The sequence below is a fragment of the Aplidium turbinatum genome, chromosome 16 (assembly GCF_918807975.1).
Source record: "Aplidium turbinatum chromosome 16, kaAplTurb1.1, whole genome shotgun sequence".
In the NCBI taxonomy this organism is placed as follows: Eukaryota; Metazoa; Chordata; class Ascidiacea; order Aplousobranchia; family Polyclinidae; genus Aplidium; species Aplidium turbinatum.
This window is the reverse complement of record NC_137487.1, coordinates 16,371,598-16,395,381: the sequence shown is the minus strand read 5'-3', so window position 1 is coordinate 16,395,381 and position 23,784 is coordinate 16,371,598. Positions and strand designations below refer to the sequence as shown.

Sequence of the window (23,784 nt, the reverse complement as noted above, 5' to 3'; positions counted from 1 at the left end):
ATTATATATATACCATTATTAAGCATGCACCATAATAATTTGTGTGAACTGTGTGCACAGCAATGGAGTCATTATTACGAAAAATTAAATAGTCTTAATGTATCACTGAAATAGCTGTGTTGTCAACAGAATGAGTTATATTTAATGATCTTTAAGAATATTGTTGTAAAGTAGCAAGATGAATAGCTTAAGATGACACAAGATGAAGAAGATAATTGTGACAATGACCTTCATGTTGCCGTTCGCCTTGGCGATTTACAAGCAGCAAAGAAAGCGTTAAAAGATGGTAAAGTTAAAGTTGTTTGAGCTTTGATTTATTTTTTTATCATTTAAATGAAACTTAAAATATTTACTCACTATTGAACAATGAAATTAGTCAATATATATACTTTTGAAATGAATTTTTTTTCAACCAAATTGAAAATTGTTTCTTGGTTTTATGATGCTTATGTATTTGTTTTTTTACAGATTTATTTTGACACACCGGTACGTGTAAACTCTTCCATTTCTCCATCTGTTTACAAAGCAAATTAGTTTTCAGTGATCCGGTATAACACTAGTAAATTGCAGAAAAACTAATAAGAAATATTTTTTTCAACGTTTTTACCATACTTCCAGGATACCACCCGGATACAATTGGATTGTTTGAATGGAACGCTCTTCATGAAGCAGCCCATAATGGAGATGTGGATATTGTAAAAGTAACTGATTAGGCTATTAAAGCAAAGTTAACGTGCAAACTTTTTTGGCATTCTTGAGCTTGATTTTTTCTGACCTTGTTAGCAAAGCAAAGTTGTGTAGACAAAGCACATGAACTCTTGGATGGCAGATCGAATACATTGCTTTAAATTTATTGTGCTGTTAGCTGGTACATAAAGATATTTTCTTTTTTAAAGAGTTTTGAATTAGTTATCACGGTGGATGCCATACATCCTTAAAGGGAAATTGGGGCAATTTCCCACCAAATTGGGGCAATTTTCCACCACTGACATTATTGTGTGTGTTCATTGATGCATTTTCTTCTTGTCAGATATTGTTGAACTATGGTGCTTCTCCAAATAAACACGACATTTTAAATGCCAACACAGCATTACATTACGCTTCATCTGAAGATCATTATAACTGCCTTGAAATCTTATTGGGAAAAGGTAAATTATTCAATTAACTTTTAAATTTGGTTTTATTCACGTCACTTTTTCGCTTTAGTTTACTATTAAGGCTAAAAGCTCTATCGGTTTAAGTTCTGCATTTTTAATTTTTCAAGTTCAGGTTTAAATGCTTCACTTTCAAAGTACATAAAGCCAAGAAGAACCTACATAATCTTAATTGTTTGTAATGCTAATTTGCCATTTTGTGATTTCGCTTTTTATAAACATATTTTCACTCTTTGAAATAGGTGGAGACCCAACCGTCCTCAACAAGAGTGGTAAAACCTGCATTGATCTGGCAACAAGTGAATCTTGTAAAGAAGCTCTGGAAAAGCATGGCCATGGTGTGTATCTTTCCACTCGATTTCCTGCTTTTTTGTTTCATGTTTTTTTTGTATCAGTCATTCACCCACTGTTTTGTTAAACTCAAACCTCAACACGACTATATAATAGCCTAATATAATATATAATATATATAATATATATAATATTATAATATATAATATATTATAATATTATAAATAATATATATATAATTATAATTTATAATTAATATTATAATTAATATTATATTATATATTATAATTAATATATTATAATATATATATAATATTATAATATATATTATAATACTATAATATATATATACTATATAATATATAATAGATATAATAGCCTAAGGGCCTAACCGATTGTTTAATTGGTCTGCCTAACCGATTGTTTTATACTAAATCGGTTTCTAGCTGAGTCCAATTCTGTTACCATACAGTCTCTCTTGCCTTTTTCATTAAACCCCGGCTGTATTGTAATTTAATGAAACTGACAAAGGATGAATTCAAAGATCTTTTTGAGCCAAATGGATATATTTTCATGCTTATGCTTTTAGTGCTGTTAAAATTTATACAAAATATTATTATGCAATACGATTGAACATTTGAACAATTATGTAGTAAGACGGGCGTGTGCACTGTGCAGCCTTTTTTTAATTTTCATAATGTCTTACAAAGCAGTTTTCTTAATTGCATATATAATTTCAGCCTGCCGAAAAGAAAAACCATTCATCAAACCAATCCTGAAGTCTACAAAAGAGAAGAATAAAGTCACTAAAGTGAATTCTACATCTACTCCTGTTATTTCCACTTCTCTGATAAAATCAAAGCAACTGAGAGTTGCAATAGAAACATCTCCTATCTATAATGAACCAGAAAATACATCACCGCCAGCCAGTATTGATAGTGGCACCTTTTCACCAACTCTCAAGAACTTGACTACATCAAGAGAAGCATGGGATGAGGTGAAGGGAGGTTTTTTGCGGATTCCCTCCTCACCCGCAAGATCACAGGGGAGCTCATATGGAAGTCTCACATCTCTTAATTCTTCCAGCTGCTCCGCTGCTGATGATTGTGAGTAGTGTATGCGTTTTTATTTGAATGTTATATGCTGTTTCACATCAACGTACTTATGCGAGTGTATTCTTACTTAAAAACCTTGATTCTCAAGCCATGCTAAAAGACTAAAGGACCTCTATTTAAGTGCTAGCAAGAATTTTATTGCGGCATATTCCTCTCAAAATGACGGAGTGCCAGGAACTTGTCTTAAATCATCTTGTCATCATCTTAAGCATCTCCAAAAAAAAACGTGATTAGTAGTATTGCATTTATAATGAGCACTGTATTGTTCTTGACATCTGTACAGTCACATAAATAATATTCTGTTCTTTTGGCGATTTTATTTTTATTTTTTTAGTTAAAACAAAACGTAATTCTCTACAAAAGGTTTAATGTGAAACACAATGAAATTTCAACTTGTTTTTGTTTTAAACATTTGTAAGTTTGAATATTAATAAAAATGCACGGCCTTTTGCAACAAGTAGGCTGTGGAACATGACCTGAGCCTTTGTACTGTAGGTCTTTGGAAATTGCTTGAATTGAGGTAATTTCCAAGACTAAAATATATCGTGAAAAAAATATTTTAATCAATTTTAAGATATTAACGTCTACCCTTTAAAGTACGTGTTAGTTTGAAGAGAAGGAGACATTATTTATATTCTCTGTTAAAGAAGGACCTTCAGTGCAAACTAGCACACGTTAAAATTATTTGGATTTGAACCAGTCAATTCATAGAACTTACGACGTGATACATTTTCTTTTCCACCATACTATACTTCCAAGTTTGATCAACTAATGAATTGATAGATTTAGAAGTCTTTCTAGTATTATTTACTTGTTTCTGTTTCTAGCTTTAGCCTTCATAGAGTAACACACTGTTCACTTCAAACTCTGTCATTTATATAATGAATACAAAGGACACAGCTTGATTAAGCGAGGGCGAAGCATGAAAGCAAAAAAATTAATTGAATCGTCACAAACGAAATAATGAAGAGTCATGTTGGCCACGTAATGGAATTTTACAGAGTATCCACTGCGCGACCAACATGATTTGCAAAACAGGTTGCAGAACGCGTTTTCGGCTCTTAAAGCCTCATCAGTACAATTGTGGATTGCGAAAAGTAGTTTAAAAAGTATGAAATACATTACAACTATTCAAAGGCGTGTTTAAATTCTAACAACAAGAAAGGGGGTCAGTCAAGCTGACATACACCCTAACCTGGGACCAGTCAAGCCAGCCTCCTGTAGAATGATCCACACAAGCGGATGCAAAACACTTCAAATCAAATTTAAAAAAAGCCCTCTTTTTTAATTTAAAATATATCGCTTGAGTTTCGAAATAAATTTCTTTTATGAGAATTGGATTTTAAAACAAAGACAAAAGAAATTCACGTCGAAACAAAACGTGTTTGTTTTGTCCTATAATGTTATACGTGCACTGCGCTTTCACTAAGATATAGATTAGACGACTTATAGTTTTATAATCATGATTGTTCCTATTTCCAGGCGCCGGTCAGTTTGTATTGTCCTTCCAATACAACAGCAAAAAGCAAGAATTCAAACTGCGCTTGTGGGAGATATTATTGACATCTCTCTTGCCTCCATCAAAAATACCGAAGGTATTGATTTGAAAAATCATCTTTTTTTTAATTTTTACTACTTTATGATTACGTTTGCTTCTTCTAGCAAAAGTATAATTACTGAGTTTCATATCTTACCTTACCTATACTGCTTTTACTAAGTTAAGCACTAAGTCATTTTGTAACATGTTAAAGACCCTTTTACTGTAGTTCCGCCATCGTTGAGTATGTATTACGTTTAATGTAAAAAATATATAAAAAGCTTGTCTATGCAATAAAGATGTGGAGTATGTAGAGACAAGGACATTATTATTCCTTGAATATCGGATTAATTTATTTGAAAGCTACACCAGTAACATAGCCTATTGAAGGAACACAAAGCATTATTAATTATTATCAATGCTGTTCATTTGTAGACAGTTTGGTGTCTTTCCCTGTTATACATTACTTGAGTCTTTAATGTCACTTAGGCATGTGAACTGCTTGATGCTTTGACAAATGGTCATAGTAAGTAGGTCTTAGCAGTCTTTCTGGGTCATCCATTTTTGCGGTATCTGCATTTTCTTCTTTTCATTCATAATTTTTGTCTTTCCTGTCACTAGGACACGATCATGCATCTGTATATTAAAAGTACGATATTGCTCGACGATGAATTTCAATCGAATCCATTGTTGAAACGAAAATCGGAAATATTTCGCTTACAAGCTGGCCAAACCTCCCTTCCTACGCAACCAAACCAGAGGTATGATCAAAACGGATAAATAATTTTACTGCTTTTTGCCTACGCCGTGACGTATTACGTTCTTGTTCACGTAATATCGATGACGTTGAGGCCTAACGTAAACCCCCCTTCATGTATCTTCAGTATAGAGTTTGGTCATTTACATATAGCGCTGTCTATCTTTTCTAGGGTAAGAAATTACCTCTTTGATAAACACTATTCCTCGGGTTAAGAGGTACTAAAGTTAAAACACACCAATTTAACCCGGTTTTGCTCTCGTGGTTCATCTTTGTTAATACGTTGATACGGATCTGACACGATGGTTTGTTTGACTGAAGCAACTTCCTTTGAAAATACTTTGTGAAGCTTGATATACTGTAGAGGTGCCGCTAATGCAGGCCACTTTTTCAATTTACGATTCTGCTTTTACGTTAGGAATGAATGATACGACGTGGTGTGACCACTTGCGATTTTGATAAATTGATCATCTTATCAATCGGTTTCTGCTAAATTGGGTCTTGTTTAGTGAAGAAGATGGTTAAGCTTTTTTTTTTCAGTTCTATAGCACACTTTTAATGCTTTTAAACGTCCAGCAATAATGTTTGCTTGACCTTGCTCGTTAGTTACAGGAAATGATTTTTATTGCAATGCACTGCTAAGGATTAACTATTGACAGATCGAAGTCACTAAATACACACACACAATTCTTTGTCCTCACTTGTAAATTTTAATTGTAGTTCTGACGTTTTCCTTGTGACAATTTGTTTGATTTATTTTCAGTGCTACAAATCTGGCGTGGACTGACAAAGAAGCCAGAGTCGAGTTTAAAAATTCACTTTCCCTGGATTACAATGGAATTTCTAAGGAAATGGTGACGTCCAGTTCAATAAAGGTAGTTGCCTTTCAATGTTGGCCGTAAGGCTACGTTATCGTAAAGTTGTTAGTTGCTTTTTTTCCGGTTAAAATACAATCGCATACACTTTTATTTGGGATAGGGTGTAATGCGGCAATGTCAGTTTATTACTTTATTTTTTTGTTGCAGTCAGTTTTTATTGTATATATTAATTAAAGCAATATTAAAATTGGAATTTGCTGTCATATGTATTTTACATTTTGTTTTTTGTTTTATTTTGTTAAATGTAGTGTTGCTGCTGGGTTACGTTTGTTTATACATCAATGTGTTAATCGATGTATGTAAATTCATAATATAAATTCAATTCATAATGAATTGAGTTTACTTTAACGGAGGTCTCTTTACAAGGCCAGCAGATCGCATATTGCCCACCCCTTGCTTCACCAATAAGTTTCTTAAGTATTCCGCTTTTATGCCTGGAATGTTTGTTTTCCACTCCTAGCAACTGGTTAGATATTCATTGAAGTAGCACTGCTTCACAGTTTGTCAAGATTTATGTACATTGATTCAGCATACCTGTAGCATGTCTTATACTAGAATGTTGTGGTGGTTGATGCATGATTGTAGTGGTGCAAAAAAATCAAGAGTTTCACAATTTGTTTATTTTCCTGTCAACTTTCATAATATGGTATTGAGGACGATAGTATTGGTTCGATTTGCCTTACTTTTTCATCTTTCAAACTCAATAGGCACGAAGTGCGCAGCCGCGAAGATCAGTTACAAATTCTTCAGCGCCCAGACTTGTGCCTATGATCTGAAAAAAAATCACCATTTTATATGTGTTTCATTCAGGTGTGCCTGTGCATTAGGCCTAAACGATCGTTCATTTCTAATAGAAGCAAATCCAATATGGCGGACCCTGTGCTGGCCAGTACTGAGTTTCGTATGGGGGAGGCAGTGAAAAAGATTATGAAGGTACGGCACTGGAAAACCTAGCTTACAACTGAATGATAATAATCCGTAAAATTGGTGATAATATTGCTTGGCGACGTTGAAGCGATGTACAAAAGCTCATATTCTTGGCTGGGCGTGTGGTTAAAGCAGGCCCATGTAAGTCATGTTCGTAAAGTTTGACCCACCCAAACAGCAAAATCTGTCATTGTAACATTGATTCAACGTTTGCAGACGTATATTTAATGTAAAATGACGGATTTGCTGTCTGGGCAGTTGCCATGTAATCGCCAAGAAATTAATTTAGAAACTAAAACAAGAATGTTGTCCTCTCATAGGAAGCGTATGACATGGAGAGGCACGATGTCCTCGGAGTCACCCGACAAGCATTCCCATTAGAGGGGGTCATAGCAGAAAGCCATTCCTATGACAACCATTCATTCAACAGCGACCCTTCCGTTCAGATCCGCATGGCAACACTGTCATCTGTCAATCACGCAATGACAAGGTTTGTTGGGATATTATGCTGCAGCCAACTGAATGGCGAGTTGGTTGACTTTGTTTAGCATTCTACAACAAGAAGTTTGGAGTTTAGAAGCTACATTCCAGACAACAAAATCCATCATTTTTACATTGATTCAACGTCTGCAGACGTTGAATCAATGTAAAAATAACGGATTTTGCTGTCTGGGATAGATAATAATAATAGACAAATCAATCGAGTCGGTCATATTGCTGTGGGCTTGACTCACTTCGGAAAATATGTTTTCCTTATTCTTGATGTAATTTCGAGAGCGTTGAATGAAATAAAAATACTTCGTTTTCCATTGCTATCCTAAACCGCTCATACTTCATCCAACCACCTTCAGTCTCAGATTCGATTTAAATTGAAGAAAAAGTTTAAATGTAAGCTTGGTCTTCGTTGCGTTGCGACGGTAACGTTTGAAGGAGTGAGTTTACTTTACTACCGGGCCTACTGTTTTTTTTGTGTTAATTGAACGTTTGCGGTCGTTGAATTAGAGTAAAACGCATGCTTATGTGTGCTGGTGAATTGTGATGTATGCAGCCGATTGTTTGACGTTGCTGTTACGTTAGATTACATTTTTAAAGAAATGATAGTTTTTGAAGAGTTGACCATTCAACCTGCACTTGAAATAGTAGTAACCACTTTCCGCAGGTCTTCAAGTGTAGGCAACTTGAAAGAAATAAAGCCCCGCCCTCATCTTCGCGACCAATCAAATCGTGAGAGCAAGGTAGATCTGGATAGCACGGAAGGGGCGGAAGATGAATTGGATAAGTCCGGAACTTACAGGTCCGTTTCCGTTGTTAGGTTTAATAATGAAAAGGAAATAGTTACCCTAGCAACAATACAAATTTTTGCTTAGTTGCATTTTTCTCCAAGTTGAAGACTTAAAATTAAGAACTATTAAGACTCAGTTTTAAAATTTCGACGTAGCCTAATGCTAAAATTGTGTAGTTTATTGGTCATTTTTTCATTTTGACTGTTTTTTTCGCAAACTGATTAATTTGCCATGTTAACTTGTACAAATGAGAAGTTTTGACTAAATTCTACCAATAGCAAAAGGTTTTGGCTGGTGCAAGAGTGTTTAAGTGATTTGCGTTTAATCGCTTTTTACAGCTTAGTCAGTCACGCCAAAATCTGTTATTCACGTCAAAATCTTGATATTAATTTTTCAACTTATTTTTTTTTTTCTTTTGTAAAAACAGTCCATTTCCAGACAGAAAATCAGTCGTTTTTTACATTAATTCAACGTTTGTAGATAACTGATTTGCTATCTGGGTTGTCACGTAAATTCCCAGTGCTTGCACATTTGCTCAATGTATCATCACAGATTTCTAATACGCATCTCATTTCAGTGTGACGTCATTGGACAGTGTATTTTCCCACGCTTCCACTTTTAACCCGGAAATGAAAATACGACTTCCTTTGGGAAAACTCTCAAACAATTTGAACGCAGTAGTAGTGGACCAAGCTGGAGATGGAAGGTGAGAGAACGATATGTTGCATTTGCGGTGAACAAATAAATCTGTCATTTCCGGTTCAAAGAAGAATGCTTTAATATTCTGCCTCAATCTGGTTATTACCAGTTTGGTATAACCAGTTCTCTGAAGAATCATCTGAAAAAGCAATCTTTTCAGAAAGTTTGTCAATGTTGATAACTTTAAAGTCATTGCTTAACTTTCTCCATTTATTCTTCTCTTGAGTATACGCTTTATCAGCACACAGGCTTTCAGGACCTTTTTGATTTTATTTGATTGTCGAAAGAACATTATCTTACGTTGAATTATAGTATTATTATTTTGAAAATTTGTCTCCATTTTCAGCGATAGACAGAAGAGTGACGTGCAAGTCGTTGTCCCTCGTCGGGGAAGTGCCGTTTATGACGAGTTTAAAAGGAAGCAAGGCAGTGAGTGAGAGTCTTTTCCAGTTGCAAATGTCAGCTTCTTGCAAATTACATGGCATGGCATTTGTTTTGTCGAGAATTCAACTTCACTTTAAACATTCATCATTGTAAAGTTTTTCTTCCTGTGAATGTAAGCTACGCGGCCGCTGCTTTGAAAGCCAAAATTAGCTTTTTTACCTTTCGTCTGCCACTACGACTGAGTACTTGTTTGTGTGACAAGGTGACTTTGCCTATATGAAAAAAACTCTGCCGTGAAGAAATAAGCTTTGCTGTTGTTCTAACTTTTACTGTTAATCATCGTTGACTTTGCGGTTTAGGTGACAAAGCTAAAGAAGGACTTGCCCAAAAAGCAAAGTCGAAGCTTAAATCCAGCAGCAGGGTTGTTGCAGTCACGGCAGGTGCCATGCTTAGACCAAATGTGACAGCTGTCACCGCGTTTGAAAAGGAAGAAAGAACAGTTGGAAGCCCTTCTGAAGAGGTTAGTTTTGCTATGTTTTCAGTGCGTTTGTGTCGTACGAAGTCACTTGCAGAAATGTCTTCACGTATCCTGCCAAAGACACAGCCGCATGATCTTGAGCGGTGTCGGATCCTTTCTAGCGTCGTGCCACAGTTCTCACTACTCGGCTGTGTAGCCGACGATACCGTGGCAGCTTTCGATTTATTGTATACACTTTGACAAATTGATTATAGTTGATCAAATACATTCTCTGTTATAAAAGGTACCATTTCTGCGCATTAGGACTAAACGTAAAACGATCATGTTTACATCCATAATAATCTCTTGATTTTCGCGGCTTGATTTACTCGCTGGTGTGCTGTCCATTAAATCTCTAGATGTACGTACGGCCTGATTTTCACATTTTGCCGACTTTTTTGCTGGCTGACTGAAATTGCATAAAATCACATTTTATCCCACTGCCTCCCATGCTACTTAATTTCATCAGACAGTGAAAGATGAGAAAATTTTGTTCGCAAAATGTGATGAATCAAGTCGCAGGCCGTAACATAGGTTCCAATACTGGTGCAATACTAATATAATAGACAAGCAAAACAAAGTAGCCTTAGCGGGCTTAACATAATGTATTACATACAAAACAAACTATATAACATAATGAATCAAACGTTTTCGACACGTACGTGTGTCCTCATCAGGTATTAAACCTGCAATATACATAAAATGAAAAATCGTAAGATAAATTTGACATTGCACTATAACTGTAACGGCACTCTGGACTAATATAATAATAATACAATACTATGATGAAGAATGTTACAATACTGATATTTACCATGACACTTTCAAAAGGTAGTGGCTGGTGGTAAGATACAATTAACTTTAAGCTTTAGTTTATATCTTATAACGTAAACCACTTTCAGGATATCAGCCATGGTCGGCTCACGTTTGAGGAAAAGTTGAAAAGTCATTCAAGGTCAGGGTCAACGGTGTCATTGGTTCAAGTTGATGAGAGTCCGTCACCATCTCGACGTCACAAACGCCCCGGGGACTTTCCCCGAGCCCGAACAAAACCTCGCTCCGCTGCAAGACGCAACCCGACAACCTCTGGTCACTGGACCGTGAACATCGATCCGGAAGGGACAAAAATAGAAATCGATAATCCGAAAAAAAAGGAATTTCTAGAGCCGAGCTTGAAAAATTCAAACCGGACTAGAGAAAGATACACAAATAACATTGAAATGAATATGTTGCCACCAGTATTGCAATCTAATCACAGACTACATTCTGGTCACCTCAACTCACAGCATAGGTCTTCAAAACCCGTCGCTTCTAGAAAGCTTTTATACGATGAGTCAGATTTTACAGAAACCCCTTCCGCAAACAATCCATGTTTCATTGCCGATTAACTACGTCATTAGATACGTAAGTAGTCTACGTCACTGTTAATTGTTGCGCAAATAGATTCGAAACGGAAGCAGTGTTGTTTGCTTTTTTTCTCTTTTATTTTTTACGCTTTATCAAAACTGTATTTTTAAAATTTTGTTTTACAATTTTTGGAATGTCACTGTAGTCAAACTTGTACACTTTGATCGTTTACACTTTACAGAGCAAGTGTTGCAGTTTTGTTGAAGTATGAATTTTTAAGCACATGCTTTTGAATGGGCATTCCCTTCTCGTACGACTTTTTAATATAAACAATTGTGTGTGTTTTTATACAGTGACAGAAGCAAAATGGTCGGAACGCCTGATCAATCTTATCAAAAAGTATAAAGCCCAAAATGTCGATACTAAACTCATGTTCAGCAAACAAACTTTTCAAAAACTAAACTGTTTTCACCTTTAGAACTATTGATTCAAAGCTTGTACATTTTGGGCTCTTCATTTTTTTATTACATTTTGTTTTCAGTTTTTCAACGTTTGAAACTAAAGTGCTTTGGCTCAAGATAGCTTAACGCTAACATTCGTCGATACTATGTGTTTTTGATTGTTGCAACATCACTAGTTTATTTTACGTGAATATTTTTATAGTTTGTTGATTCACTGTACGCTTTTATTTGATCAGTAAAGCTGAAGTAAGAAAATTTGCTTTAACTTTTCTGGTGCAGTTTTTTGTGTTTGACTTTACAAGCATGAACATTAGGGTGTTTCATTTTTTCACCATTTTTGAAATTCAAAATGCCTGGGGTCCCATCTGGTGGTATTTGGGGTAAAAAGTTTACACCCCAAATTTTTTTCAATTATGACGTCATATTGAGGTGGTCCACGAGGTTTGAAATTTTTGGGCCTCAAAATCTCGAAATTTGGCCGTATCGACAAAATTAGTATCAAAATGCGCAGAAGGGTCGGTTTCCTATACCTGATGTAAAGAATATTAAGGTCTATCTGCTTCAAAAAAAAAAAGTTATTTCAAAAAATCTGATTTTCGGTGTATTTTCTCCTGATGAACAGAGATCAGGTGATCAAGATAAAAGTTTTTCTGTATTTTTCTATCTTGGTAGCTGCTATTGCGTAATAATAGTCCTTGTTCGTTTTGCAAGAGATAAAATGGTAATTTGAAGGTACAGGTATTACAGTACTATTATAATATTAATGTAACTGTTGAGGAAGAGGTATGCTGCTCACCTGCTTTAGATTAAGTGTCATTATGGCATTAAGGTCAGGTATTAGTAAGTTGATGCAAAACTTCAAGGTATTGGAGAGAAATGTGCTTCCCCTGAATTCAGACATAGTAGGCAAGCCCAGTACTGAAACCTTAACACCAACTATTATTCCGCAATAACAGCTTCTCAGAGTGCAAAAATACAGAAAAACTTTTATCTTGATCACCTGATCTCTGTTCATCAGGAGAAAATACACCGAAAATCAGATTTTTTGTAATAACTTTTTTTCTGAAGCAGATAGACCTTAATATTCTCTACATCAGGTAGGAAACCGACCCTTCTGCGCATTTTGATACTAATTTTGTCGATCTATGATGAGCGGTTCCGGAGATACGGCCAAATTTCGAGATTTTGAGGCCCAAAAATTTCAAACCTCGTGGACCACCTCAATATGACGTCATAATTGAAAAAAATTTGGCGTGTAAACTTTTTACCCCAAATACCACCAGATGGGACCCCAGGCATTTTGAATTTCAAAAATGGTGAAAAAATGAAACACCCTAATGAACATGCGAGAAGATTACAATTGATTAAACATCATTATAAGGACGTAGCCACGGAGAGCTTGAGAGAGCAATCGCCTCCACCCCCCAGAATTTTATCTTGCCCCTAAAAAACGGGTTTTTGATGCCATTACAACGTTTTAATGACAAGGTATTACGATCATGTTTAAAGACATTTCATAATTGTTTGGTGGCATTCAGTAGCTATATGTTCAAACAAACTCTTTGTTTCAAATATTAAAATATTTGTCCCCCTAGCAGTTGTTTTTGCCCCCCCTAAAAATTTTTTTTTTTCTACATCACTGACTCACTATACAATTAGGCCTATACAATACATCTTCAATGCAGTAAACTATCATTCAAAACCTAGAACTTTTCGGACTCGAGGAAATATCGTTTCTACGCCGGCAGGTGGAGCTAGCAGCAGAAAATCTCTCATGCTAGCCATTCAGGCCGCCTGTCTATGTTTACAATGATCTCAAATGTTCACTTTTTCAAATTAAACATTTTTAATTTGATTTTTATTGGCTAGTATTGTTTTTCAATGGCCTACATTTTGTGTTTATGCGCTGTCAATTTTGTAAAGCATTTTTGTCTTCACAAAGATAAAATGTTTCCAATTATAATTTTATTTCAATGAAAACATTGGTGTGGTGAAGAAGAAAAGTTTCACACGAAGAATAAAAATTGGCATGGCAACTGTTGATGTAACAACAACACTGTTATGGTCAGGGCTAAGTCTCTGTTAAATCTTTATTATCAAACTTGCTTTTCTGCAAGCTTTAATCCTGATCGTTTTGCATACCGGTACTTCGTACTTGTATACATACATGAGACTTTGGGATGTGATGAGATAGCGCACGCAAGGCGTTGGCTTTCCAATAATGTAAAGCTGGTTCGACACCTATCTAATTTACCGCTCAGGGTGTGATGAATGCATGCCGTTATTGCAGCCGAGATGCAAGAAAACTTGTAGGTAACCGGTAAAAATCTCTCTTTGTATAGTAGGAACATTCTTGGAAGGAATACAATTACAATACTGAGTTACAATTAAATCTGACTTAACTTAGTTTCAAACAACAGAATGTGTAGGTTACACAATAAAACTAGTGGCGTCCAACTTTTGTAGAAGTTAGCTTACGTAAACTGAGTTTAGGCTATCCCCTGATCTTGCAACTTTTATAGACAAGTTCAGTTTTGTATTTTCATGTTTCAATAGAAATACGGTATAACAAATGTTTGAATTTATTACAAAATAATAATTAGTGTGCTCTTCTGCTTTGTTTGATTAGGTTGCAGGGGCCCATCAGTGGATTTTTCCGGAGGAGACTGAAGTGGTATTTACGCAGCACTGACTGATCACATGCATATAGCCTACATTAGGAATATCTAATGAGGGGGATACGAAGGCTCGCAGTTGCATCGTTTTTCTTTTTCTCACGACACTAGAAGGGCGGTAGGCTAGTTGGTAGCACGTTTAACATATCGCTTTTTTAATTACAGAAAATTGTGTAGTGCTGCTGGTAATGTCAGCTGCAGAAGACAGTTAGCAAATGTAATCTAGAGCATATTTAAATACGCTACTTGCTAATAGTGCAATGCAGGTTATCATACCAAGGTTTATAGAGATCATTTACGATAAACAAAAGCCCTTCTATTGTTAGATGTAATAAAATCCTTTGCATCACCTTTTTTAGATATTCCTGGAATATACTTAGTCACTTTACCAATATTTTTATATGATTCAATTCAATTTATTTTTTGCTGCTAGCTCAAACATATAGAAAACAGTAAACACACGAATTTAATACCAACAAAAAAGAAAGATGAAAAACCCAACCCAATTTTGTGTTTTTGCGTAAAAATATTTTTGGAAAATGTATTTTATTAGAGCTATCTAGAAGAAATGGCGGTTTAAATAAACAGAGTAGTCAATCATTATTAAAAATCTTAAGTTAAAGCTATTACCCGACCGAAAAATATTAAAAATGTTGTCGAACTTGTAAAGTTGACCAATCACGGACGGATTGCTCACTGGACACAGCGCAGCTGTTTAATGTTTTTGTTTACAAGTTATGTCTTTGACTTGGTTTGAAAACTGGGAAGCTCGTGGTTTAAATTTGGGTTTTAGTTTACTGTTCCTGATTCTTTCATGGAGGATTATAGATTTTAAGAGCCATAATCTAACACACGAATTTTTCCCTTAATATGCAATACTTGGTTTTCAAAATGATTGGTTCTTGGTTGGTTTCGAGACTCGAGTCTTCATACTCGGACTGACAATGCCCCTGATTGTTACGGAGATTGGCAAAGTGAAGTTTATTGATTGTTGTTGAAGTGTTTTTTTCCTGTCAGTATGGGAACTTGTGCTACTTTTGCAGTGTATACCGTAGTAGGCTATACAGCTTGCATATTTCGACCATGTACTGTTTCCTTGTCTGGCAAATAAACCATTAATTGATGATTGAAAAAGTGAAAAAGACTTTCAAATCATTCAATCACCATGGAAAGTCAAATGATTATATTTTTAGTCCACCCCAATACCTTAGTTCAGCGTTTCTTAACCTTTTCTGACTCTAGCACCCCTGTAAACAAGCTTGAACAGTCTAGCACCCCCTAACTATCATCAGGGCCTCTGAGAGAAATTTTCACTAGGGGTACGAAGAGTCATTTCGGGCCCCCCTCTCACTCCGGGCCCCCTTTGTCTTGGGCAAAAAGTGTGATGTTTGCTTAGGCGTACTGCACACCACACAACATTTTACTGCAGAATTGGACATCTGTGCGCAATAACCAATAATAGTATCAGGCTGCAATAAAACTATTATTTTGTGTTGTGCATATCATGTGATCTGACCCTCGCCAATTTCTGTATCCTGCGTTGAATTTGTGTGTCAGTTATTAATGGTGCTGAACTGCTGTTGAGAGGTGTCGCTTATTGTACGGTACATCTTATGTAAAAATTTTAAATTCATTTTTTATTTCTCTTAGATGTAGATTATAATTATTTCTGAAGAGGACACTACCGGTATGTCATGTCGAAAACGTTGGATTTAGTAGTTTTTCATGTTTTTTTTTGTGTGTTTAATGTTAAATCCATTAACGTTACTGAGTGTTATTTACTTATATGTATCTGGTACAAGCCAAGCTCTCTACCAAGGCTAAAACATAACATCTTGATAAAACATAATCAAGTTAATCATCTGACCAATTCTAACCTTTCTTCATTAACTTTTGCATTCACCACATGCCCAGCACTAGCAGAGGTGAACGAGAGAAGTCACTTTTTTTGACTCCGGCTCCGGTCCTGTTCCGAAAGTATTCTCCAGCTCCTGATCTAACTCCGAAATTCACTTTGAAGTGAAATAATCGTAAAACTACCTCTGTCAAATACTTTTTAAAAAGCACAAAAAAACAAAAAACAAAACAAAAAGGAAAGGCAAAAAGGCACAAACAAAAAGGAAAGCAATGTAAAAAGGGTATCGAGAGTCTGTTCACGTTCTGCGGTTGGATGCTTCAACTGGTGTTGCCGAAGTCTAGCAGGCTTCAAATTTGAGTTGCAAGAGACGAAATGGCAGGTCATACACTGTGCCCGGTCTGGTCCTCCACGATTGTCCAGGAATACAGTAAAGCCATACTTGACATATTCGTCACTCCATTTGCGAATCTGCTGATACTGGCAGAAAGACGAAAAAATGCAGAAAAGTAAAAGGGCATTTTTTGATATTATACTGCATGCATTTAGCACCCCCTAAAGTCAATTCCAGCACCCCCAAGGGGTGCTAGCACCCCCGGTTAAGAAACGCTGCCTTAGTTGGTTAAACGACTGATTTTGTGAATAAAAAAATGCGAGATTGAGCAGCACTGTTCGACTCATGATGTGTGCATCTAAATAATGCATTTCAAGGACAGCTTTTCATTCAGCGGTACCGTACCTATGGAATAATTGCTGAACACTTCAACAACAAGCAGAATTGGCACTCTTCATAATTAGGCCTGTATCAGTGGTTCAAAGCCTACATAAGTATACAAAACTGACAGAATTAAGCTTTCAAACAGTTTTCTCAGGTTGAGGATCATTTCTGTGATGTTCTGATATTATACGGTATTTATCCAGCATCCATAATCAGTAACCACCTTTAATTTTTTTCAAGTGCAGTATCTGAACTAACTTATAGTGACATCTGAAAGGACTTTCAAATAATGTCACAATAACAAAATATCACAACCTTGCTGAATTCTATCTGTATTTTAAAAACTCGCCTTTCCAACAGATGCCAGTATAGCCAAATTCTACTGTGGTAATCTGCTCATTTTATGCAGAATTTTTTGATAAATACTGGATTAGGCTATGTCTTCTATGTTTATGTCAGCCAAAGACAAAGAGACTTTAAATCGATTTATAAGCGGCTTGTGCCTTCAAAGTACACAGATAATTGTCCAAGGACGAATTGGAAAACCAATCAATACGCAATCTATTCCGCAATCTGTTGGATCAAAGAAATGGATTCCGGTAAATCTTTTTGTATGAATAAGTGAAAAGGTTTAATTTAATGTTTGTTGTTGTTGATGTACCGGTAGCTTTTTGTTGTTAAAATATAGTCCATGGAGTAAGAAGATTAAAAACTTTTTTTGAAAGTTTTGCGACCTTCAACATTTGAAATACCGGTACAGTAGAACTCATATGCCGTACAGGGTGATCACACCAAGTATAGACAAATATTTATTGAAATTAACAGTACCGTAGTCTGTACATCCAAACAGGAAAAAAATTACACATATAAAGAAAAATACAAAGAAAAGTATAAATAAACAAAAGGTATTCCTATTTTTCCATATATATCCTCCCCAGATTGGAAAGTTTGAACATTGCGCGGGGGAGAAGAGTTTCAGGTGTTGCATTTGCGCGGCTGTCAACATCAAACGCTGGAAATTGCGCGGTTGTCAATATCAAACGCTGGAAATTGCGCGTTTGAAAATTATTTACAAAAACGTAAGGAAAATGCTAACTGAAACCTTAACTTTGCAATTGCAATGCTGTCCTGCCTCGTTGAGCTTCTTTTGGAAATAGCATAACAGCAGCAGCTTAGCTTAACTGCGCTAAGCGTGCTCCTATAGAATCAAGGCGATCTCTATCGTCTTATTATAGGGATCGTCTTGTATATAATCCGCCTCCCTGGTTAATATGACGTCACAAAACAGACGCAGCTATTATTGGGAGGGTGAAAAAAAGGAAGGTAAAAAGCGGCGGAATGGAGATGATAAGGCGGAATGGATATGGATTTTTTTTACAATTTTACTATGTTTTTACAATAAAAACATTACACCAACGTTGAGTGTTCGATATAAGGCCCTAGGATGACTTAAAACTTATCAATTTGCATCAATTCAACTAAAAAATTGTCTAATTAAAGTTTAACATCAAAGATATAAAACCTTTGCCACTATAGTCAGTAAAGATCAGTTGACTGGTAAAACGGGTCGTACCAGAATGGAATGGTGGAAGCCTTGTGTTTGGAAAGGTGTTTGTTTGACATTGATTTAGTAATTGGTAATGTGGATGAAGCAAGGCCACCTAGTGAACCTGATCCGGAGTGGGGTATATGTGCTGCCGCTGTTACGAGGGCACAGGCAAAGAAGATGGAAGATAATGTGAAGCCTCTAAGAATAGCTGAGGTACAGTCTAAATTAACCGTTACGAGGAATAAATTGGCTGAGATTCAAGAAAACGACCTGACAGTCCAGTGGCGCCGTCAGACCTTCAACATTGGGAGGGCAAAATATTGACAGTGCAAGACAGTAGCATAATCAAAAAATTTGAAAGGGGGGTTGTTGACAGCCGGCGGGCGAAACCCGATGGCGTGTTCGCCGAAGGCGACACTTAGCGGCGGGGGGTCTGGGGGGCTTCCCCCAGAAAATTTAAAAAATTACTTTCAGTTTGGTGCATTCTAAGAGCATTTTCAACAAAATTGTGGGTATGAATATTTCTGTAAAATGGTGCTGTCCGGTGGGCATATTTACAAAAGGTTCCCTATTTTGTGCCTATCTCTAAAACTGACCAATCAGAAGCCGTATCGCTTTCTTACGTCAACTCATTTACAAAGTTTCTTTGCGTGATTGCGTCGAGTTCGTAGGTTTTCTCCAGGATTGCCAGTTCTGCGGTTTTCCCCTGGAGTTAGGCTAGTTTTGTTTCAAAGTCGCGGAAAAATGTTAGCAGTGGCGTTTTTTCTTGTTTTGTTCTATATTTATAAAAAAAACTTTGACTATATTCTGGACTTGTTTCATCACTTTCGACGACTGGGCTACCTTTCAGTAGCAATTGGGCTATAAATTTTAAAAACATCTGGCAATTTTAGTTTGCTCGTTGTTTGTGTCTGCTCTGCTGTCTGGCAGGCTAATCGCTAGGCTAGTACTGTGGGAGGCTAAATCTCGTAATATTTCTGTATATATCGAATAATCACTGAATATACAATGTGCAGTAATTAAAGTAAATGAACCGTGATGATTATCCAAATCTTACAATACATTTTATCTGCAATTTTAGATTTGGACTATCGGATAAAAAGAAAGCATTTCACCCCTACATGTCATTCCTATAGATGCTGCAAACATTTCACTGAAGTAGATATAATTAGTCATTGAACAAAAAGTGATTTTCTTGTTGCGTTTACTTTAGACTAAGTTTATTTGGCTTGAGTTAAAACATCAATCAATCAATCGTTTATTTATCAAAAAACAAAACACAAAAGTGACATAAAACAATAATACATACAATGTTGAGGTTTTGTTATTGATAGGGAGACAACGAAATGACCATACGGTCAACTAGTCAGTTGCCACCCTGGAAAGAATAATTTGAGTTATGAAACCAGGGATATCTATAACTACGGGATTGGAAACTCTGTGGAACTGAAAACCATTTTATACACCAGTAGGGTCATTTTTCTTTGTGCGCTGCTGTGATAAATAATCACATAAATTGACCTCAAAGTGTAGCAAGTAGTAGGCTAAACGAACAACCAAAAGTGTAATCATTAATTCACCTGTAAATTGTAAGGTCTATGCTTGCCTGCTTTGTGTATTTGTTTGTATTCCATTAGTGCAGTTATGTTGTATTTTGTTTGCTGCTTAAAAAATTTCAAGAATGACTATTGGTTTTAGTTCTGATGACGTCGTAAACGGATTGGTTTCGCACTGGATCAATCAGTGAACAAGTTGATAATACAACAGCATATTTCACTGATTGCTGAACACTCCTCATTTACTTCTGATCCGATTTGCAGTACGCACAATGCTAAAGAACAACAGTAGGCTGTTTCTGGACTTGTTGCATTCATTCATTTTTTGGATTCATCGTTTTTTTTTCTAGCAGCGTAAATGTACTTTTATACATCAATTAAGTTTATGTGAGTGTACATTTTGTATTATTATTGCAAAATCTAACTTTGTATATCTTTTAGTCAGTATTTTATTTTGTTAATCTTTCTGTAGTCCTAGTAATGTGATGACCCTACTGATGTATAGCACTGGATAGAGTTTCCAATCCCGTAGTTATAGATATCCCTGTATGAAACTAATCAACAATTTAACCAAATTAGTTACAATCAAAAAAGAAAACACAAACAAGACTAATACTTCGACTAGTAGCTTACAATTAATTGTCAGCTTCATAAAATTGTGTGCGAGATTTTCCAACAAATAGTAATCATGAAAATCAGTGGACACTGGACACCATGACAATAGACATTGTTGAATGTAAGAGCTTAGGCCAAATGAAGACCCACTTATCAAGTATCATAACTTTGCAAAGCTGATGCTTTGCTATGTTTTTTGAAATCATAAAAAGATAACTTTTTGAGATTGCTTGGAACCTCTGACCACACCACTGGTCCAAATACTTGTATGGATTTTTTGCCAAATTCTGTATTAGTGCGTTTAACATTCCTCCTTTCTTAAAAAACAATGACCCAAGAATCAAGATGATGCTCTCACTAGGATACTCAAACAATGTTGCTTATTAGGGCAACCAATTTTTTGACATAAAAACTTGAAATTTTGACTTTATAATTTACAAATTTTGACTCATAACTTTCTGCGTTTGCAACCCAAATGCAAAATACAAGCATATTAGCATTCAAACTGTTGGCGTTAAGTAAGGATATCTTTGTTTTTCTAATGAAATATCGGTACTGTAAAAAAAAAATGTGGAAGACTCAACGACACCACAGCTAACGAACACATAATGGAAGTCACCCGAAAAACTGCAAAACATAAATATGGAGTGTCTTTAAATATCCCGAAATTACTGAGAGGGTTCTGCAGTATTATACTTCAACATCAAGAAATGTTTCACATTATCGTCTTTGAAGTCCATATCTTTTGGTTGCCCTACTTATCATAGCATTCAACTTGAATAGGCAATAAGGATACTCATACATTATCACATTTTTGATTAATAAAATGAAACTGTAATTGTTTCTTTGCATCTGTTGCAGTTTCTGTATATGGAGTATTGCAAGTGTACATGTATATTTGCTGGAATGCTATTACTGAGAAGTACGTTGCATGGAACTTGTCTAGAGGATCAGTGTTCATACCTTTAAACAGGTTATATTGATCTATGGTCACAAAGAGCACGCTCTGCAGGAGCTCGTTGATACCAATATTCTTACCACCTGGCATGATTCAAATTTAAACAGCTGCTCTTCATCCTGCTTAAATATGTCCTGCATATGATTGGAATATGATTGTCATCTTTAAGGATACTTTATTGGTAACATGAAAACATAAACGTTATGCATAAAATTCACTGAAGATTGCGACTTACAAGAACCTAACAATAATAACAACAACTAACAAGAACCGAACTAAGATAGGTTTAGCGATGCAATTTCCTAATTGCTGCCAGCCAGTAGCGCACCCAGCATGGGGCTAAGGGGGCTCAAGCCCCCCCCAAATCCGCCACAAAAAATGAAGTTTTTGTATGTTCACCATTTAACCCTATCTGTAGTGACACCGGCTTTATGAGGACGCCCCACTCTAGTAGTAAAATATTTTACAGAAGGAAATGTGCTAGAAATGTGAAATTTCTTGACTTTTAGTTTTTGTTCTTTGCAAATTTTCTAAACCTACACTGGTCATTTTTCTACATTCTTGCCCTTCACAATATAAGCATTTCGTCTCAGGTGGCTAGACATTTTCGTCCATGCTAGATATATATAATTTAATGTAAGGGCAATATAAATGTTAGTGCAATTACTTTGAAATGTAAAAACGCCAAAAAATGCCTTATAATTATGAGAAAAAGTAATTTTTTGTTTAGTTTAGCATTACTTTGTGTTATAATTCGAAAATTTCAATTTTGAAGCTATTTTTGGGAAAGTAGAATAAAAACCGACTTTCTGACGCCTTTTCATCTCAAACGCTTTATTCCAATAAATTTGTTGGATAAAAATTTAATTTCTATATGCACAATACACATGGCTATTATTTTGTAAAGTATTTTGGCTCTGTGATTTTCATAGCTCCCGTTATTAACGATTAATTAGCACGGGGCTAAGATAGCCCGTGACGTGCTTTCCGCGTACGAAAACAGCTCGTATTCAGATAGGGTTAAGTTATACCTTTTGCTTAGAGGTTAGATATAAATAAGACACAACAATACAACAGAGAAGAGAACTATAACAATATATTTTACATATTTACAAATAGTTTTAACAGTCGAACGATTTTGGCTAAACTTTGAGCCCTCATCAGGAATCTGAAAATAAGGTAATTAAAAATGCGATGAAGTTCAACTTCTTTGAAGGTAAATTTACATTAGGAAAAGGCAACTACATAACTACAAAAAAATTTGCACCACATGGAACATGATACATCAAGTAAATGTTAAGGAGAATGGACGGGCCTCCAGCAAGTAATTGTTTGTTTGAATTTGGGTTGTAGCGTTAATAGTGCTTTTTGAATTTTGGTGTCAAATTGGGATTTGCCTTTGCGTAAAATTTTAAATGAGTCAGCAGAGAATTTTTGATCTGTGCAAAAAGAACACTCCATGGTAGGCCTATGGTCTTTGATTGCACCTTTATTTAACTCTCTAACGTTCAGATGCTCCCGTACTCTCGTGGTGTAAAACTGTATACGACATTTGAGCAGAGAGACGAAGGCGTCTGGGACTTTAATTGAAAATACCAACTAATTTTAAATGTTTTGTAAGTAGGAAAAATGTCCACATCAAATTTATTGTTTACACAATTAGTGTTTTGTTTCAAACTGATTTCGTGCTAGTTGTTGTTTTCGCACTTATTTGTGTTGGCAAACGGAAAGCTAATTCTATTTTGTCATACATGACAAAAAAGTCGAGATCTATAGAAGATTGCGAGAGTCGACGTAGGAATGAGAGTGTTGATGGTTCTAATAGCATGGGGTTCACTAGGCCAACTTCTAATCTGATTGAGAGAACGAATACTGATGTATCGGCAACCGGTGGGTAGTGGGCCGTGAGTGCCTTTGAATATTAATCAAAGGGATGGGCATTGGCCTACTGTCACTATTGTCGCAAATCACTCGGCCGAAATTTCTGAATTAGCCCCCCCCTAAATTTTTTTCTGGGTGCGCTACTGCTGCCAGCGCTTGTATGGAGGTAGGAGAGCAGGTTGAACGTTGATTGTTTCTGGTGCAGACGCAATAAATTCTGTGACAGCTTTCGCTGGGTTGTAAAAGTCACACCGTAGTGCGGTAATGTCATTGGGTAATATTGGTAACGTCTCGAGGTAAAAGGACAAGCTGCAACTTTCACTTTGGGGTTTGTCGATTAGGCCTACACGAAGTCTACAGGCAAACTCGGATGTACACAAAACGAACACATAGTACCTTACCACTAGGACTACCACGGTGTCCTATAAAACACCGGTCATTCTTGGTACATATATTATAGGCCTTCGGTATTCATTACCTCTGGCTCTACAGTACACGCACCAGCACATCATTGAATGCACTCAAGCGCGTACATAGACTACTGTCATTGACACATTATAGTTACGCATGTTACCTAACACTATTAACATGTTACTAATTAACAGCTACACAGTCATGAAAACAATA

At 36.0% G+C, this 23,784-nt stretch overlaps 2 protein-coding genes across 3 annotated transcripts in view; both read left to right on the top strand.

Moving 5' to 3' along the window:
* Positions 1-162: 162 nt before the first annotated feature.
* Positions 163-13,324, top strand: LOC145785522 (uncharacterized). Its single transcript, XM_082597180.1, has 15 exons — positions 163-286; positions 619-701; positions 1,031-1,148; positions 1,397-1,492; positions 2,186-2,551; positions 4,043-4,155; positions 4,719-4,858; positions 5,618-5,729; positions 6,543-6,665; positions 6,980-7,149; positions 7,819-7,953; positions 8,520-8,648; positions 8,988-9,070; positions 9,385-9,545; positions 10,445-13,324. Exons 1-15 carry the CDS (start codon positions 193-195, stop codon positions 10,928-10,930), a joined length of 2,409 nt encoding a protein of 802 aa, XP_082453306.1. The 5' UTR covers positions 163-192; the 3' UTR covers positions 10,931-13,324.
* A 3,711-nt stretch (positions 13,325-17,035) lies between these two features.
* Positions 17,036-23,784, top strand: part of LOC145785424 (autophagy-related protein 13-like) — a 36,466-nt gene continuing 29,717 nt past the window's right edge. The window contains exon 1 of one of the 2 annotated variants that reach the window (XM_082597080.1): positions 17,036-17,197. In XM_082597080.1, the coding sequence (XP_082453206.1) occupies positions 17,036-17,197 (162 nt within the window). The remainder of the gene's footprint in view (positions 17,198-23,784) is intronic. The other variant, XM_082597081.1, reaches the window with a different exon arrangement.

What these genes read in the sequence shown, in the direction of transcription:
- LOC145785522 (XM_082597180.1), top strand. Translation starts at nt 193, where the DNA reads ATGACACAAGATGAAGAAGATAATTGTGACAATGACCTTCATGTTGCC. An exon ending in CCTACGCAACCAAACCAGAG is followed by an intron (nt 4,859 to 5,617) that starts GTATGATCAAAA and finishes ATTTATTTTCAG; the next exon opens with TGCTACAAATCTGGCGTGGA. An exon ending in CAGTGAAAAAGATTATGAAG is followed by an intron (nt 6,666 to 6,979) that starts GTACGGCACTGG and finishes GTCCTCTCATAG; the next exon opens with GAAGCGTATGACATGGAGAG.